This window comes from Anopheles coluzzii, chromosome 2 (genome assembly GCF_943734685.1).
Source record: "Anopheles coluzzii chromosome 2, AcolN3, whole genome shotgun sequence".
Lineage (NCBI taxonomy): Eukaryota > Metazoa > Arthropoda > Insecta > Diptera > Culicidae > Anopheles > Anopheles coluzzii.
The window spans coordinates 116,439,342-116,458,101 of NC_064670.1; the positions used below are offsets into that span (position 1 = coordinate 116,439,342).

Sequence of the window (18,760 nt, forward strand, 5' to 3'; positions counted from 1 at the left end):
TACTTGTGTCAAGGAGTGTTGGAGAAGAGCTTGTTCATTAACCGCAATACACGGTTAAGGTATCCCGCCAGAAGAGGGTTGAGAATATAGTATGTATAATTTTCACTAAGTTTTTTTGTTTTTTTTTTTGTTGTTTGTTTTTAACACTACACTCGGCTACACTGTTCGAGTCCTTTCCAGTGCAGTAAAATCGAAAAAGCTTTCCTTCCTCTTGGTTGAGGTGTGTGTTTATATCTTGTTCTGCATTCACATTATACACCGATTGAAACGGCGCAGAGAGGGATTTAATCGTAACTAAGCGAAAAGGAATAAAACATAATTGCAAACAATTATTTCCCAACAGATTAGAGGCTCTTTATAGTTTGGAAATAAATGGTGGAAACTTGACGATGATGAGAGCTAAGTACTATTTTTTTAATGATACTAAGGAAAGCATACTTTAATCCCTCTTTTAGAAATTATTACGCATGCATATGAGTAGAGCGAAGCACAATGATTAAGAAAAGAAGCTTCTAAAAATGTTTTCTCTAAAGTTTTTTTTTTAAATAATACAAAAAACATGTTCCATTCACCCCCTTTTCTACCGTGCCTATTTATAATACCAAACTCACCACGCATTGAGTTCAATCACTTGTGAGTTGCTTTGGTCCGTGGAATTGTATCTGTGGGCTGTGTGCACTCCTCTCCTATCGCCGTTGAGTGTGCTGCATCGCGGAAAAAATGCCCCTTCCCCCTTTTCGAGCATACAGCGTGACCTAATTTTCTTTTGCCGATTTGCCTTCATCTTTCTTGCGAACTGACCTCGCTCCGCACTCGTTTTATAAGAGCAATCGCAAAGAACGCAGCATTAAACCTACGCAGCCACAAAGAAATAGAAGGAAACCCATCTCTCTCAAGAACCTACATACTCATACACTCATTACCCACCCGCAATGGTATGCAGTGATGACTGCAACTTCTCGAACTAGCGACTCCCTCGCCGGAAGAAGCGCTAGCCCGCAGAAGGGAACTAAAGCATGGATTTATGTTTCGTTTCCTTTTTTCCCTGTTCCACCTTTTCCGCACGACACACAGTAAAAGACCTATCAAGAGTTTGTTTGAAACCATTCACGTTGATACGAAACTGTGGTTTTGGGAAGGGTGAATAGTAATAGTAGTAGTAGTAGTAGTTGTAGCTAGTAAGGTGTAGTGGTAGCAGTGGTATGATGATGATGATGATGATGATAATAATAGTCACGTTGATGCTTATGTCTTCTGTTCTTCTACACACGTACACACACACACACACACTGGCTCTGAGGTTCTGTGGGGATATGGTGGTTTTGCGGATCAGGTTTGCTACTCTCCTTGCGGGTTTTCCAAGCATTGCACTTCACCGTCCGGGTTTTTCTCTACACCTCGCGGTCGCAATAGATGCGAGTGATGCAATGTAGCTTGATGTGTATGTTCGGGAATATTCTTATTTTTTTTTAGTTCTCTCGTTTACTTACGTTTTATCACTTGCTTTTCCACTGCCGGATGCAACTACCGTACCGGGGTAGTTCATTACCATGCACGATAAAAATCGTCCATCCATTCACTGTCTATTTCGCGCTACAATTGGTTCCACGGGATAATAGTATAAGTTTGTTTTTTTTTTTTTTGCACTCTTTCTCTATGTGTGCATTCTTATAATAAAGTCACGCTTGAACAAATTAACTACACGAGTTGCCGCTCCACTGCAAGGCAGCACAGCATTTAATAAAGTTTTGCGCAAGCTTTCTTCTATGCATCCACACTTAAAAAAAAAGCTCTGCCATCTAGAGCATCATCAAGCAGTGGGGCGGATAAAAAAAACAGAGAAAGAGCTGATCTACTCCCGAGCAAATAAGGAATCAGAAACGCTCCCAAACTTGACCATTTCCCTTCTCGTACCTCTTCTACTAGAACGTCAGGGATGGGTTTGTTTATTTGCTTTTTCTTCCTTTTTTGTTTGCTTCGATCTCATTCTGCTGCATCACTCACTATCGAGAATTCCATTAAAAACTATGTACAAGCAGCAGCAATTCGATTCGATTGCATCTGCAGCGCACCTCTTCTTTCCCTTTTGCAGGTGAGTCTACATTCCGTAAGGGATTTAGCTTTGCATATGTGTGTGTGTGTGTTTTTTTTTTCTTCTTCTTTCTCTTGCATGTCGCATGATGCTCTGTTTCCCCGGTGTGGTGGGGAAATAGTTTTGCAAAGAGCAAACCAAGCCCATCGGGAGGACACAAAAAAAGATCCCTTGGCAACGAAAACCGAAACCTGGAAACAAAAAACTTGCACCGTCTGAGGCGATATTTGTACGCATCGATGTACAATATGACAGCACTTTCGAAGAACTTTCACATATGTGTGATGTGTGCTTATGTGTGAGTGTGTGTATGTCTGTGTGTTTAGTCAGCATCACAAGGGACCGATCCTTAGCCCAGCCTAGCCGGAAGCGGAAGTACGCCAATTGCATTTCCGCATTGAATTTCAACCCCGCGCATCGATTGCCGTACACCGGACACACTCACACACGCGCACACACGCGCGATTCTCGGCCAGCAGTTTATTATGTTCGATGAACCCGCTTCAGCAGCTCCTCACTACCATCCACAACAGTCGAGCTGGCATCGTTCCAGCTGCCGAATGGATCGGGTTGTCGGTTTTGTTGTTGTTGCTGCTGCTGCTGCTGCTGCTGTCGGTGATGCAGACCACGGTGCACCAGACGCCGATGCACCGACGAACGATGGTGACCCGCATGTTTGTGGCCCTTCCGAGCGCTCTGACCGCCATCGTAGTAGTCGACGGGATCCGTGTTGTCGACGGGTGGGTCGGCTCTACCCACGGTCCCGGTCACGTCCTGCGCCCCGTGCGGACGTGCCTTTCCCAGCAGCGTGCGATATGCGGTGCTGTTGCGCTGCTGCTCGGCCGCTGTGGATCCCGCTGCGCTCGCTGGTTGCGGGTCAGATGAGCCCAATTGTCGCTGTTGGTGCTGCTGCTGCTGGTGGTGGTGGTCGGTTGTTCTGCTCGAGTGGCCACCCGATGATGATCCCGCCGACTTCCGGGGGTGACAGTTTTTGCTCTGGGAAATGGAAAAACAGACAGAAAGAAAGAGAGGGGAAAAATGACGGTTTTGTGATGAAAACAAGACGGTGTGCTGACTACAAAACGCGAGTGTTGTGTTCCGCTCTGATGAAGAGGTTTGTGGGCTGGTAAGGCGAGGGATGAAGAGGGCGGGGGGGGGGGGGGCAAAGATCGTTTGCAGTTGAAAATAAACGACAAATTAATTGCATTTCTTGTACAACTCGAGCAAGGCCGAACAATGTTGTGCTAGGTTGGTGGAGATGAAGGGAATTAAAAATCTCGTTCGGATAGCGGTCGTGGAAATGATTTGCAACTGGTTGAGAATCAATATGGTTAAACATGTTGACTTCATTTTGAAAAATTCTAAAATTGTCTTATCGTGTTTATGTTGATATTGGTTTAGTAATTTCTCATCCGAATTATTCCTCCATATCATCGACCTTATATCGACCATATGAGGCTGGAACCCATGACGTGCATGTTTTCATGAGTTGAAGACTGTTCCCGAATTCTTTGTTATTTTCTTTAATCCAAGAACAACGAGCTAGTAAACGCTATGATACTTTAACAAAGACAAACAAATCTAACCTAATTTTACACTTCCATTTTGAGTTCTGAGTGTTCTGAGAGTGAATTCTGAGAATTAAAAAAAGCCGTTACCGGTATGATTTGCTAACCAGTATTCTTACGGAATCAGTTACTGGGGCCTTTTTGGGAAACAATCCGTTCCATTGTTGAAACTGAAACAGGTTCAGTTTTTGGATATAACTAAAAAAGGGATTAGTTAAATGATCAATTTTGGTTCCGGTTCAGTTCCAGGATCGGTGAACAGAATTAGTTCCACGATTGAATTGGGTATGGGATGAATTCCAGAACAGATATGAGTCAGGTATCAATGCTAGGGCCATTATGGTTTCAGGCTTCGTTCCAAGATCATTATAGGTTGTAGAAGATCAGTTCCCCTACCGGTATGGGCTCATGATATGCTATAGAACCGGTATGAGTCAAAGATCATTTCCTCACTCGGTCATAACTCAAAATCAGTTTAACGTTATGTTCTCTTTGAGTTTAAAGAGCATCTGGGAATTGCACAGTGTAGTCCTGTAACCTGGCCAAGTCGTATTGGAATTTAAGACTCGCCACATTATGCACACCATTCCTGAAACACTTAAGCAACATTCAAGGTATGACCCATTGTCATAAATATTCAACAGTTTCATGATTAAATCGTCACCACCTGTATACCATCATACCATTTTACTATTTCCCGAATAGTCTTGTAAACGATTGTGGGCTATGAATTAATGTGGGCCTTATTGTTCTTCTGATGGATGTCCCTCACTCAGCAAAACTATGCAAAACATAGACACATACACCGACCATCCACAGTCAGGTTGTGAAATCGCTGCATGAAATCCCCGAACCACGGTAAACCACGGTCCGTTAACAAGCCCGTCCCGTATCACCGTATCTGTCAGACGTGCTAATACCCGGACCGGGCCGAGCTGTAGTTCGTCACTCGGCTGAAGTTCCAACAAAACCCACACCTTGCAATCCTGCCACGGTACTATCATTAGTCAAAACAGATATTATTTACACGAGAATTCCATAAACTTTCCCCCCTATCTACATGGACGTGGAGGACTGGTGCTCTTTCCCCTTTCTGAACATCGCACCCCGCACACCGAAAATAAGCATATCGAGCGCTCCACACAAATGTGCTGAAAACTTACACCGAATGTGCGATTACATCATCTAGCTTCAAATCTGCTAGCCTTCTGCTGCTGCTGCTGCTGCTACTACTAGCGGAGAGATTCCCGCTTGTCACTCACGATGATTGATAACAAAGCGACCCGCCTGTAATCGTTGTGACATTTTCTCCAGCTATTGTACCACACTTGCTCCTACCCTACTCCAACGAAAAGCTCAGCTGGCGTGGCATGGCGTGCCGTTTTTGTTTCTCCGTTGCGGGTTACACGTAATGTTGGCATCGGCCCGATGAAGTCCCCGTGACATATAGCTCTCATTCAACACATTTTTCGGTGTGCCCGGTTTGCACATGCTTTCAACGTGCAAGCCTGCAAGGGAAGTAGGAGTTGAAAGAAGCGAGAAAATGACAAGAAAACCCTCCTTCAATCCATCCCACAGTGGAGAAGAAGGTGCGCTATACACACCCTTATACTCCATGGCGTGCGAAGTTACCCATTTGTAAGCACCGGCACAAGACGTTTATCACCGGTGTGTGTTTCGCCCGAAGGTAGGCAAACGTTTTTCGTAAACCAATTTTCTTGCACACACACACACACACACGCGCTCGTTCGCTTCCACTTCCACGCTGCAGGCAAGACACGCACACACACACACACACGCTCCTTAACAGCACGTTTGCACATCTGGTAGTGGGTTTCCGATTTCAGGAGCACACCATAACCGTTATCGTTCGATTTTATGTATCTTGCTTGCATCGAACCTCCGAACCTCTCTTAATGACATCCTTATTACCCAACTCTCGGGGCCGTCGTGCTGCTCGACGGAGGGAAGGCGCTTGTGCCTGCGGCCACAATTCGATACGTGGGCATGCGGGTGATTGGAAAGTGTTATGGAAATTGTTTTGATTGCGCAAATGGAGCAGCAGCACCGGCAGCAGCGTGTCTTTGCCGCCCGCCACAGGAAGTACTACCACTCCTGGATGCTGGTTAGAGGAGCACGGGGTTTGTGGGTTTTGAGGTTATCGCTCGGTACACTGGTTGCTCCACAAAAAGGTAAATATGTTCTACGGTTCAATCGGGCAGCAGTACGGGTGTACCCGAAACCAATCGCTTACAAAACTACCTACAGCTGGAGGCTTTAGAATTGTGAAACTCGCCCAGCACCGATATCGAACAGTGGAACTTCATCCCACCTCTACCTGTTTTGATGATTATGATGATGTTGTGGAGTTCTGGGGGCATTTTTCCAGCACCTGAAACGTGCTGCTGGTAGTCGGCTGCAAAAACCAACAAACAACATGCTTATCCAGCGCGTGTACAACACAACACATACACACAAAAGCCCCGTTCCGGGAGGGGGAAGAGCCTTAATGATCCATTTCATCTGTGTCTGTGCTCAATTTTCTCCGCTTACGGCAGTGGCTCCGCTACTGCTAAGTGGCGCACTCGATGCCTCGTCTTCGTTGCTGCTTATCCGCACTCGACATAAGGGTTATCCCTTTGAACTTTTGCCCTCCAACGTTTCGGTCTTGGGCCGGGGCTCGTCCACCGTCATCCATGCTGGCTGGCTGGCTGGCTGGCTGTGTAACGCACGTTGGCTCGAGGGCTTGGGGACTTATCGCAAAGTGGAGAGATACCACCACGAAGCAATCAAGATGTCTCTCACCGGCCGAAAGCGTGGCCGAAACCACAAAGCGAGTCTGGATACAGCCGAACAGAGCGGAGGGAACAAGCCCCTCGCAAACACATAGCCAAACACAGAGAGAAAGAGAGATAGATAGAGTGGGAAACATAGCGACAAAGAAGTCGTCCCTGCAATCCTGCCTCGAAACCTGGGTGATACAGAGGCTGTAGTAATTTATTCGCCCGTACTTTGCATGACCCAGAATGGTCATCAGCGGTGGACGATGGCCGGACACACTCCAGCAGCACTTTGTCCCGGAAATGAACCAATTTATTTTAATACATTGTGGTATGCCGGTCTTTTGCCGCACAAACTGTCCAACCGTCTGGTGGAGGGCCTCGGTCGAGAGCATTGCCTCGCCACATGTGATGGTGTAATTTGTCGTCTTTCTTCTTTCTTGTTTGTAGCAACCCAACCTATCCGGCTGTGAGTCGCAGTGGTATGACCACTGCCCCTCCGGTAGATCAAAGCCATAGCGAGGCTGTGTCCTGCTCGGTCAACCAGAATACCTTTGCAGGTTCATTTCCTGGTTGATTGTTGCACTGGTTTGGCCGTGGTTTGGCCGTGTCGAGTAGAATAAAACTTTCATGACCGGCGCACCGTTCGAAGGAGAGAGCGTGCCACCGTACTCACCTTTGGACCGCATTCGCACTTCAGCACCCACTGGACGTCGACGTACTTGTTCTCGATGTGGATCTGGCGCGACTGCAGCATCTCCTGGTCGAGCGGATCGATCGACGCACTGTCCCACAGGTCGTACCCGTGCTCGATGAAGTCGAACGGATCGCCCGAGTTCAAAGGGCACAGTAATTCAACCTGCCGATTAGTAAAAGAAACATCAAATGAGCATTAGGGCGGTACATTGAGCGGAGGATATTGTGCACTAATCAGATCCCACGTAAAGTCTCCGATTGCATGTAAATCCGGCAAAACCACAATGATGTGAAAAGCTGGGTACTTTGAAATGGGTTTTGAGATGGACGTTAAATCTAGTGTAAGACATTGACACATAAACCATGTTAGGCTAAGTTCAGTTCAGATTTGTAAGTAGCTATTCTACAATTTTATGTTTTTATTCGACCAAATGGTACTCTTATTTATGGCTTGTTTTAGGTTTTGTAATCGATAAAAGGCTTTTTCAAATTGCACGTCTAATTCTTTCAATATTATCTTTAAATAAAAGAAGTTTAAAGCATAAACTTTCATGTTACTATAAGAAGCATAATAAATTAGACTCTTAGTTGCTTATCATTCGCAATAAAAATCTGCCTGAGTAAAGTTCAATTTTTGTCTTCAGCATCCTTACAGTGAAACCCAACAAATCGCTCCTATTTAAAAACTATTTACTATCAATTAAACAACGCTCCAGAGACGCATCGCCACAGCTTCCACATTGTGCCTAATGACGATGCCAACAGATTGTTATACAAACACACATATTTACGAATAATGATATCCGCTCCTCCCCTATCGATTACGAACCACCCACTAATTCCTATTTCACCCTCACTGCTTACCTTAATAGTAGTGGTTATTGAAGGCACACAGCACATGCTGGAATCCTGACACAGGCTGCAGGATTTTGGTCGGTAAAGCTTCCGCGAAACGCACGGACCGAGCCGCAACCGGGAGGAAGCCGTCCGCTGAATGCTTCGGCACTCGTGACCCTTCTGCCGGATAGTAGTTTGCCATGAATGAGATCACGCGAGAGAGAGAGAGAGAAGGAGGAAGAGCAGGATCGAAAGTCATTAGATAATTATTCATCCTTGCCCGCGCGCACCGTGACGCAACTGTGCTAAATTTTTCACCGCCAAACGCCGCGAGCGGAATTCAAGCTTAATGAGCCGATGGAAGATTATCTTCTACACTGGCCACACAGCCACACACACCAGTGCTGCTCGCCAGATTTAGAAGATGCTCCAAACGCGGATTACCACCCGCCACTTACCCGTCTTCGATGTTCGTTTTCGCTGAGCAAAGAAACGCTGTTGGGAGCGCTGTAGCCACCACTGCTGCCATCGTAGTACGGTCGCTGTTTGCGGCTGGTGACACCGGAACGGTCACCATCCCTGTCCGTCGGTCCATCTTCCGCGCGATCAGCGTTACCCCGGCCCGGCAGCCCCTCGGTCGCGTACTCACCGGGGATGTAGTAATTATTGCCCGGGCGGTTGCACCGATGGTTCTCGCACAGCCGTATCGTGCTGAGCTTCTGGCAGCCGGGCGTTGTGGTGATGTTCCTGGTCGACGTCCCGATACCGCAGCTCTGCGAGCACGGTGACCACAGCGTGGTGGACGAGTTGTAACAGGTCGCATTCACTGCCATCGGGTGTACCATGCAACGAAACAATCGCAACAGAGATGTGTATTTGCCAACGTGTGTGCTTTGGTTTTTTGTTGTGTGCCTTTTTTGACACGTGTTTTCGCTGCCAGGGCTCTGTTCAACCGGGATCTGTGGTTTTCCGGGGAGGGGGGGACGTGAACCAATGCATCAGTCCCGTTACCGTTACGTGGCACGCAGATAACGGAAAACCGCACCGTGAACAGAGCTGAGTGTGTGCTGCATCCGTTCGCAACCGTTCACTGCGCCAAACCGCATAAAGCAAACCCGCAAAAATGTAAAACCAAATTAAGCACCACACACACAGTATCCTCCCTGCCGTTGAAGATACATCTCACACAAAAAGAACCTCTCACTCGAGATAAAAGAAGGGACAGGAAAAAAAAGAAACGACACAATACGGAAAACAACCCAAATTAATGATCGTCCGTTGGGCAGGACACGAACCTCGTTCGGGCAACGGGCAACGGATAACGGAAACATTTTGCGGGAAGCAAGCGACATCCTTTTTTGCCGAAATTTCGAAAGATTCAATGGAATAGGAAGCAGAAGATGGCCCACGGAACACACAGCCAAATCTCGGCACACACACACAAATAGGAATGTGTGTCAGAACGATCGGTAAATCACTCCGGCCCTGGTTACGGTAGACCGGAGAACGGTCTACTCTTTGTAGAGATATGACTATCAGGCTGTATGTGGTTAAGTTTTGGTTTCTGAATGGAGGAAACCGTTGGAAAAGTTGCCATTTAGATTGGCCAATTTCCATCGTGAATGTAACCAGAGCAGAGCACGTAAGAATCTCAGCGTGAGATATGAAAACTGTTTTGAAGCATTTCTGTTCTTACTGCTCTAACTTTGTAACAATGTTCTGTTTGCTTTTTTGAATGTTAATAATAGTTAAACAAAGCTTTTATCTTTTAAAATGTTAATTCTTACCATCAGTTGCTGGCTGCTCGCAGAGCCACACTCTGCAGCAATGATCGGGCAGTTCCACCAGCTTGGGAGCGATGCAAATGGACGTGTCAACGGGTGGTGGCAGATTTTCATGTGGACACAGCGTCGAACAAGCATGGCGACCGTTCTGTGAAAAATTGTATTAAATAGAACATTAAATTATGCACAATTACAAACTACAATACGTGTCCTATTTTTAATGTCTTTTCAAGACGCTTTTATGTATTTGATTATAAACTATTGTAGATCTATCTGGACGATCCTATAACAAAGCACTCAAAAAACGTAGTGCATTCCACCCCAAAGAAAAAAATAGAACACGACAAGTCAGATCAAATATTGACTGTCGGGTAATTGGTTTTCCACACCTTAATATAAACAAGAAGCAAAAAAAAACAAATCTCTTTTAGAATCGATATCCTTTGCGTTTTCCGCTATGCAAACCATGGCCTCAATTTCGGTTCGCGCGGTTCTCGATCGCAGTAACCTCGTTTCCGTCGTATTTACATGGGCCGCGCGGGTTGGTCACTGACGAAACCTTTCTCCCACTTCCTGGGGCCGGGGCCGTAACTTTGTTTGATTAGACAACAAACAGTTCACGGCTGTAAAACCGAATTTTCCTCCACCATTCGAATACCGTGCGGACCCTTCCGTGCGTTACGCTCCGCTGGGACGACCATGATTGAATTTGGAGCAAAATTACCGAAACGATACCACCGGATCAGATTGACCGGTTCTGGCCAAAGTGGCCAAGGGGAGGCGGTTGGAATGATGACAAAATTTCACAAAACCCTGCTACCTGAGAGAAGGAGACGGTTAGCACAACCCTAGCGTAGAGAGGAAATTCGGTACGATGGCACCAAAGTAAATATACCTTTTTCTCCTATACATCCCGCTTTTTTTTTTTGCTGTGTATGTTGACAAGGAAAGTAAATGATACCTGAACGGGAGTCGATCTTTGGAAACAGTGTTAAAAAGGAACCGTTTTTTTAGAGTACCGAGTGCTGTTAAATGTAATTATCACGTTGGAACAAGGCGAAGAGTTAATTACCGAAGGCCATGGAATGGTGGAAGCAACCTTCTGGAAGCATCTAATCTAGCTGCTCATATTTCAGCAGGCCATAAGGTTAAAGTCTGGAAAAACAGCTTTGCTTTTCTTCATTCAGTTACTATACAACGTGATTAAACAGCTAAGCACAAAATAAAGGTACATTAAACCAAACAGTTGTGAGACTGTTGAGACGATTGAAATTATTTCCTTTTCTTTATTTTAATTCAACTTTAAGAACAGCAAATTTACTGAAAAATGTCTTCAAGGGATAAAGTTACTATTTATACTAGAATAAGTTGAATTAATACATAATTCTTTTCCCCATACCAACAATTATCCTCAGCAAACGGCTTGTCACTATATGTTATTATTTTTTCCGATTCCTTTGCCCCGCCGGTGTCTAACTTACCTGACAAACGCACTGTGTTCGACAATCGAGCTTGAACGTTTCCCCGTGGTAGTACGTCCCGTTTCCTACCGTGCAACTATCTGCAAAAAAAAACCGAGAGGAAAAATCAATACACTGCTGCCACTGTGCGATGCGATTGCCAACGGGCAACGGAAATGAAGCCAGCGCTATCCGAGCTCTTGCCGGCTCACACCGACCCAATGTGGCAAATGTTTTCGCTGAACCGATACCAAGAAACCGTAACAACAATTTGCTCCCTACACTACTATAGCACTAGGCGAGCACTCAGAAATACGTTCATTTCAATAACGATGATTCATCTTGAGTTATTGGTTTGCTGTGCTGCTAATAAAAGCGGTACCAACTGGCGGTGTATTGTAGCAGTGTGCATTTCTTGGAATTTGCTGCGAACGTTCCGATGGTTTGATGGGGTTATGAATATTGCTTGATATGAATTAAGTCCAACTTGCGAGGGCTTTTAGTTTGATAAATTATATTCCAATCGTTCCAATTCCAGGAGTTCCATTTGCATGTCCTGCAATACTTACCATAGTTTTCTCCTATTTGTGGATCGTAAATCTGTAAGAGATCAATGGAAGCAATCAATGATATTTTCTCGATTTCACAAGAAATACACTTAAAATGCAGGGTTTTAACAAGCACGAAAATGAGAATAACGTAAAGAAAAGCACAATTAAATGCCTTTAATAATGAATTACACTAAAGTTACGTATGTCCTCTGTATGTTTCATTTGCTTCGAGCTAAAATAACTATGCCATTCCCATTGATCCCCATGCCCTTAAAACAGTAGATTGTCATTTCAATGCTCTTATTTGACCATCGGAACCTACGTAATCCAATCAGTGCTAACGAGCCGTACGGTTCAAGGCACAAAACCCATAACACACTCACCTGCGGCGCTCCATAATCCTGCCCTCAAAGTGGTAAATATTCAATAATCTATATTGCACACAGAAGCATTCTAACCTTCATGACCACACCAGCACCAACGGGGTGAGTCAATCTCTCCGGCCAGCGGACAAACGGTTGAAGCCGACGAACGAGAGAATTTTCCTTTTTTTTTAAACCCGCTCCCTTCACCTTTCCCAACAACGCCACAGCCAGGCCAAGCCAGGAAATAAATGTCATCGACAAAGTCTCCTTCTCAAGTTTTTTTTGGTGTGCCTCTGTTATACCCACACTCCAGTTGGCAAAGTGTGGCAAAAGTTTGCCCGAAAAGAAGCTGCACACGGGCGGTTGCGAAGCAATCTCCGGAAGCCTTTGGTTCGGTTCCGGGCATCGTAAAATTTTAAATTTACTTCCTGACCATCTCAATAACTTTCACTTCTCTCCGGTGATAACCTTTTCTCCCTCCCTCCAGCAAAATGGAAACCTAAGCCACCGGACACCACAATGCAAGTGTCCCTTGGCACATGAGCGGAAACTATGGCCGGCAGCAAAGTGACATATTTACGCCAATTTCCGTACGGTGAGGCAGCTTTGCTGGGCGTTCTTATTACAGCTGGCAGCTTGTTTGCTCCGTGTCTCTCCATTAAGCTTGGATAGTTATGCAGTGGAAAATGAACCAAAGAAAGAAAAAAAACAAATACAGCAACCTTGTGCATACACTCACAAGACAAATGAGCGACATCGCCCTGTACAAACTTTAACATTTCACCTTTTCGCAGAACGGTGAAACTCATACTTTCTTGTCGATGGGATTAAAGTTTAGCGACTAGTTAGAGACATCTCTCTCCCTCCGTGGCTTGGCGAGCGTTTCGCAACGGCGTGTGATTTGTAACCGAACATCTAACCTTAATGGGACACAATTTACGGTGGTCAATGGGGCGCTACTTTATGGAATGGCACGCCATACATTCTCGTTCGATTGCTATTGCGAGTATCGATACCGGCGGGCCGAAGTTTGCTTCCTCCGAAAGTGAGCATCTTTGCAGGTGTAGGGCGGGAATTAATGTGACTTTGTGTAAATTGAGCTTCTTCTTTTTTCGAGGGGGCTTTTTTTAAAGGGGCACTTGTTTTTACTTAAAGAAGCGCACCATTACTTTTACGTTCATGGCCCGATCACGTTTCGGGATATTGACATTTACGGCGTGAAAGTTTTAATTAAATTACACTGTAAGTAGCATGATCACATTTCTATTCATTTCATTGAGCTTTAAGAGGCTATGGGCTAGAAAGCGATAACAAAAAACAATATGCTTACAATGAAAGAAAAGGAAAAAAATGAATGCTATGCATTTAAAGAACAAAAAATCATTTCAAAAATGCACTTCAAATTTGAGACAATTACAACACTTTCCCCACTTACCTGGTTATCGGTGTTGATAGAAAAGGCCGTAATGTCTAGCAGTCCACCCAGCAGGATCCCGAACCAACTGTACAGCCACATGATGCTGCCTGCCTGCTCTGCGAAATTTAAAATAAAAAACCGAGAAACAAAGGGGTTGATATGAGAAATAAGGCACGCGTACTTACGGGCTGGCCACCGTCCGTCTTTGCCCAGCAGGCAATTGGGCCCTAATTTTCCATTACACTCTGCTCTGCCCTGCTATGCCATGCCCTACTGGCCATTAAATGCAAAACGCCCATTACCGATACACCGTTTTTCGATTTATCATGGTACAGCCGGGGTGGAGACGGGGTGGGGGATGTAAAACTTGCCTACCTGGCGGGCCAAACCCTGAACGAGCAAAGCGTAAATAACGGACAAGAGTAAAAATGTACAAAAAACACGACAACATCCTCCGGATTCCACCCCCACTGCCTAAGCTTATGCTTGCGTTGCCCGGCATTTGCCTGCGGCGGTCGTCGTAAGAAGACGACCCGAAACGTTCGCTTTGAATATGTATTTTTATTCCGTTAACCAATTTCATGCAGATTATTTCTTGTGTGTGTGTGCCGGGGGGAAGTGCACAGCTGTTGGTGGAAGCCAAGGTGGAACCATGGGAAGTACAAAAAAATGGGCCAGCTAACGCGTTGACGGTAGCTTTTCTCAGCCCATTTATTTCGCCAATCCCCCTGTTTGGGGCAGGCGAAGAAGGGGACCGGCGACCCAGCGCTAGTGTCTGTTACTCACGCGGGCGACAAGGTGAGGGAAATAACTTTAGTAACGAGATTTTTTTTAATGAGTTCTAAAAATTTTGCCATTTTACACGGGGTACAGGGGGAGAATCCCTTGGATCGGTTTCTTGCCTGGGGGTAAGCAAGTAAGCATTCAGTACGAAAGGGAGCCTATGTTGATGTTGCGTATTGAAGGAAGGTTTTACTTTGTTCCATTCTTTCTGTGTTTTCACTTTTTCTTTCGCTTACTTTCTGTCCAACAAGAAGCAGGGTGTTAAGATTCCTCCAACACACCCTCCCAGACGCCCTTCCCCGCCACATTTGCCCTGTGTCCCTGGACCCCGTGCTGTGTACGATTATGTGTGAAGTGATTTTCCATCCGCCGGTATCAATAGCGTGAAACTTTCGCCACGACACCGCCACCGAACACCGTTGCGGAGGGTTTTATATTATTCAAAAGTTTCACTTAGTGAAAAATTGTTGTGTCCTTCGTGGAAAGCAACAGGAGGGCGGTGAAAAGGCGCAAGCAGACTCACCGAAACTTCGGTGTACATTGTACAGTCTTTGCTGTCGCGTGTGTAAGATTTACCTTACACCTTGATTGAATGAAATGGAGATTTTCCAATGGAAGTAAGGGGAAGAACATTTTTCCGACGTTCGATTTCAGTTTATCCACTCATGCGGTCTCACTCACTCTCTTCAAGTTGTCAGTTCAGCCTCATTTGTATTCTGTTGCCGAGCCACGGCAAAGTACTGCAGCGCCGAGGCCCCAGGCCTTGCTGCCTTCATCAGCAGACGTCGCATAAAAATACCTGCCATGTCGGTGGAAAAAAATCCATACCCAATATCCCATCCTCATCCATAAATTTTTGGCACACTTTTAGGCACGGTAAGAAATAAAACTCCTCTGTGCATTTTACAGCCAGTCAGTGCTTTTGCTGTATCGATTCAATTCGACCCCCCAAAAGAAGCGCTGGCACGCGTCTTTCCAGCCTGTGTTTCCAACCAGAGTGATTCGATTTGCAGCAAAACACTGCACAAAAGTAAAACATAAAAAGAGGTAACGAACCGTACCGGAAAAAAGGGAACGGGGTGGAGCCCGTGCTGCCTGCTTAAAGCTTCAATTCATGAAAATTTAGCAGCCCCATTTACGGGCCCGTGTAAAATAAGAAGAAAAAAAGACCATACCAACCAAACAGACACACTGCATTCACAGCAAGGCCACCGAAAAAGGTCTTAAAGGTGAAGAAAATTTCCACTCCTAGCTTCAGGGTGCTTTTTGCCCTTCTTTCCCTACACTAAGTTACAGTCTACATTTCGGGCGTGTATTTGCTCGGCTCCAAAGTTCGGCGCAAGTGTAAATAGAGAGCGAGAAAGAGCAAAAGTTAGTCATTTCTGGCTCGGGTCGGGCGGAACAGGTGAAAACAGTTGAAACACTTGCCGACGGAAGCAATTGTTTGCTTAAGCTTTGGACTTTTCCACCCCCGCCCTCGGTGGAACGGGGGAATCCCTATTTCCCTGTTCCTTTTGTGTTCTGTTCTTTCTGTTTCTGTGTGTTTTTCTTATTTATTTTCCGCGGGCATGCCAACGATCAATTAGCCGTCCAAGTGGATATTTAAAGTGAAGGTGATGGAAAACTTGGTTGTTTTAATCAAGCCCAGACGAGCGCTGCTGGAATTGTTATGCTGGTCGTGTTGGTGAAGAACGGTTCCAGTAATTGCTTCGCCAGAAGGAGAAGAAAAATCCGGCCAAATATTTGGATCACAAAAGAAAACTTAGCGAACAAAGTAGAAGAGGATAGTAAAGCGTTGAAGTAATTCAATTGTTCGTGGAATTATTTAAGTGATCAATTTTAGGGCGGCATGCAGCGTACGAGGAAAACAGTTGGCACAACGTTTAGCTCAATCTGTTAGTCTTAGTAAAATATTTTATGTTTTTTTTTCTTTATTTCACTATAATTTAATATTATTGTAATTCTATAACATTTAACAATGAAGTATTTAATTTCAACACAACTCTAATTAACTTAAAGATCTTACGATACTTCCGACGATACTCAGCTAAGGAGCATTTGAATCAAATGCCTTAACTGAGATGTGAAAGACATAATACGAGATTATGTTTCAAACGTCTGCTCAATAAATAGGAGAATGTTTAGCGCAAAATTGACGTAAGCTTTCTACTAAAATTATATCAAAAATGCATCAATTTGCAATACTTCTTCAAATATCACGCGATCGGTGAACAACTCTTAAAGGGTTTCTATAAATATTGTCCCCTTTCCATTGCCATTGAAGTGCTCTGTAAGCACTCCCGACCAGCTCAGCTCTGTCCCTTAAAATGACAAAAAGCAAACTTCTAACTGCTGGAAACGAACGACCGCCATCAGTGCTTGTTCTGAAAATAATAATAAACAATATGTAACCATCGCAGAACCACCGTCGGCTCAAAGGTCGACCGGGATCCAGAAGCTATGCACGATAGGTCAAAACATCAAAAATAACGAATTCTCCGACCGACGCCGACAATCATCCAGCGCCCAACCAGCGTCATGTTTCGCAAATGACGTTTCACGAAAAGCGTTCCAAGCGAGCGGTTCATGCAAAAAAGTTTCAGCCGCGAAGCCATTCCAAAGCCACGATAAATTACCGTCTCGAGCCTGCCGATGATGACTCTAGCACACACACACACACACTGTGTCTAGTATGTCAGTTTTTTTTGTCGTATTTCCGCTGCTTCGATCTTCCTCGAAAGAAACTGTACGACAGCAGCAGCAGCAGCAGCAGTACAACAACGTCGTCAAACCCGCACACCAAAAATAAAAAAGCAACCTAAACACTGGAAAGTTAAAGGCAAGCCAAATAGATGTCCTCACAAGGACGACGATACCATTTTTTTAGCCTTCTATTCACTCCTCTCTGTCGTTCGCTTGCTCGTGCCCGACACGTGAAGCAAAATATCGATCGAAATGTTGCGACGAAATGCTACTTTGCGTCCTCTATTATGCGTCCCGTGGGTCCTATGCTTAAGTGGGCCCACACCGCTAATCTTCACCCGGCACGCATTGCTCGCTGTGTTTTATTTTACTTGTTTTTTTTTTGTGACGGTGGCCTGTGACACTCCGACGTTCGTTCCGTCAGGCTGGTTACCCTTTCGTACGAGTCTGAGCCCTTTTGCAGCGGGAGAGAAGAATGATTTTTCGGTTGATCGTATTTATACATCTCCCCCATTGCGTGTATGTATCCGGAAAGAAACGGTAGGTTCAGTATTACCATCTCCCGCTAGCACACGTACCATTTTGCTGCTTGTGGTTTTCATCACAAGCGAATATTTCACGTGCAATCAACCAAACCTATCCATGAGCCGAACCGCAGCCGACCTCACCACGCGCGTGCGAGGTGTGAAGCGTTAAGTAATCGAATTTATATTTATTGCCTATAAATTGTGTTTTATTTTCCCCCGGCCCGTAAATTCGGCTGATTGTAGAGATAATTCTGTGGGAAAGTAAGTTGCCCTATCCACCTTTCCACCAGCACCGACCCCAGCCCCGCCGTCACCAAGGATTGCCATCCGCTGCCCCGTGCCGGAGTGTGTTGAGCAGGCAGCTCGCATCCGCCACAGCAAAAGTCGTCAGCTCGCAGCACGAATTTTCATCAGTATCGAATATTCATACAGCTTTACTAGGCAATTCGTTTCAACACATCGTCTGCCGGTGACGAGCATACATTATTCAGTGGCCAGAACCGAGGCCATCGAACCAGCATGGCCCCGGCGAGAACGGAACCTCCGGGAGCGATGATGTCCTACGCGGAATCTGTTTCAGCCTGCTCCATCTCATTTGTTAGGAATCATCTAATTTAAGAAAACCGTAACAAACATGAGTATACGCATTCAAGAAAAAAAACAAGAAACAGTGACAAACACATGATGAAGCTCTCGGGGAGAAGCACACACGCACACGGTGCTGCTGTGATTCTACACCGTCGTGGGCAATCGTGGGCCTACAGCCAGCCAGAAGCATGGCTCCGCCTAAAAGGCCATCGCCATCGTCCGGGCTGCGGGTGGCATTTGACTTCCAAAAACCCGACGTATGGAAATTACTTAATCCGCAATGATAATATTTGTCTGCTCGTTATTCAGCAGACTCACATTTGCTTACGTTACGAAAACGAGCGGCTCAAATTGACGCCTTTGGAGCGCCACACCGAGCGACAGAGCAAGAGCGCATGCATCGAACATTTATTCTAATTAAATATCGTTTCATTTGCTATGCTTGTGAAATTCTTCGAAATCGGTCGAGTTGTGTACCACCGGATGTATGGAAGGCTAAGATTGGAACGGATTTGTTGTTAATAGTTGATGATTTCTATAGAAAGTATTATTTTCTAAGTCATCATAGTTTGCCTGCGATTGTTTACCTTCTAGATCCTCAGTAAATAA

The 18,760-nt window shown here is 45.3% G+C and overlaps 1 protein-coding gene across 1 annotated transcript in view; it reads right to left on the reverse strand.

Moving 5' to 3' along the window:
- Positions 1–537: 537 nt before the first annotated feature.
- The window catches only part of LOC120947948 (uncharacterized), a 62,334-nt gene continuing 44,111 nt past the window's right edge, over positions 538–18,760 (reverse strand). The window contains exons 2-9 of the mRNA XM_040363809.2: positions 13,569–13,666; positions 11,787–11,817; positions 11,239–11,318; positions 9,761–9,905; positions 8,432–8,799; positions 8,001–8,153; positions 7,117–7,299; positions 538–3,088 (exon numbers count right to left, since the gene is read on the reverse strand). Coding sequence (XP_040219743.2) covers positions 2,576–3,088; positions 7,117–7,299; positions 8,001–8,153; positions 8,432–8,799; positions 9,761–9,905; positions 11,239–11,318; positions 11,787–11,817; positions 13,569–13,649 — 1,554 coding nt within the window. The 5' untranslated portion in view covers positions 13,650–13,666 and the 3' untranslated portion in view covers positions 538–2,575. The remainder of the gene's footprint in view (positions 3,089–7,116; positions 7,300–8,000; positions 8,154–8,431; positions 8,800–9,760; positions 9,906–11,238; positions 11,319–11,786; positions 11,818–13,568; positions 13,667–18,760) is intronic.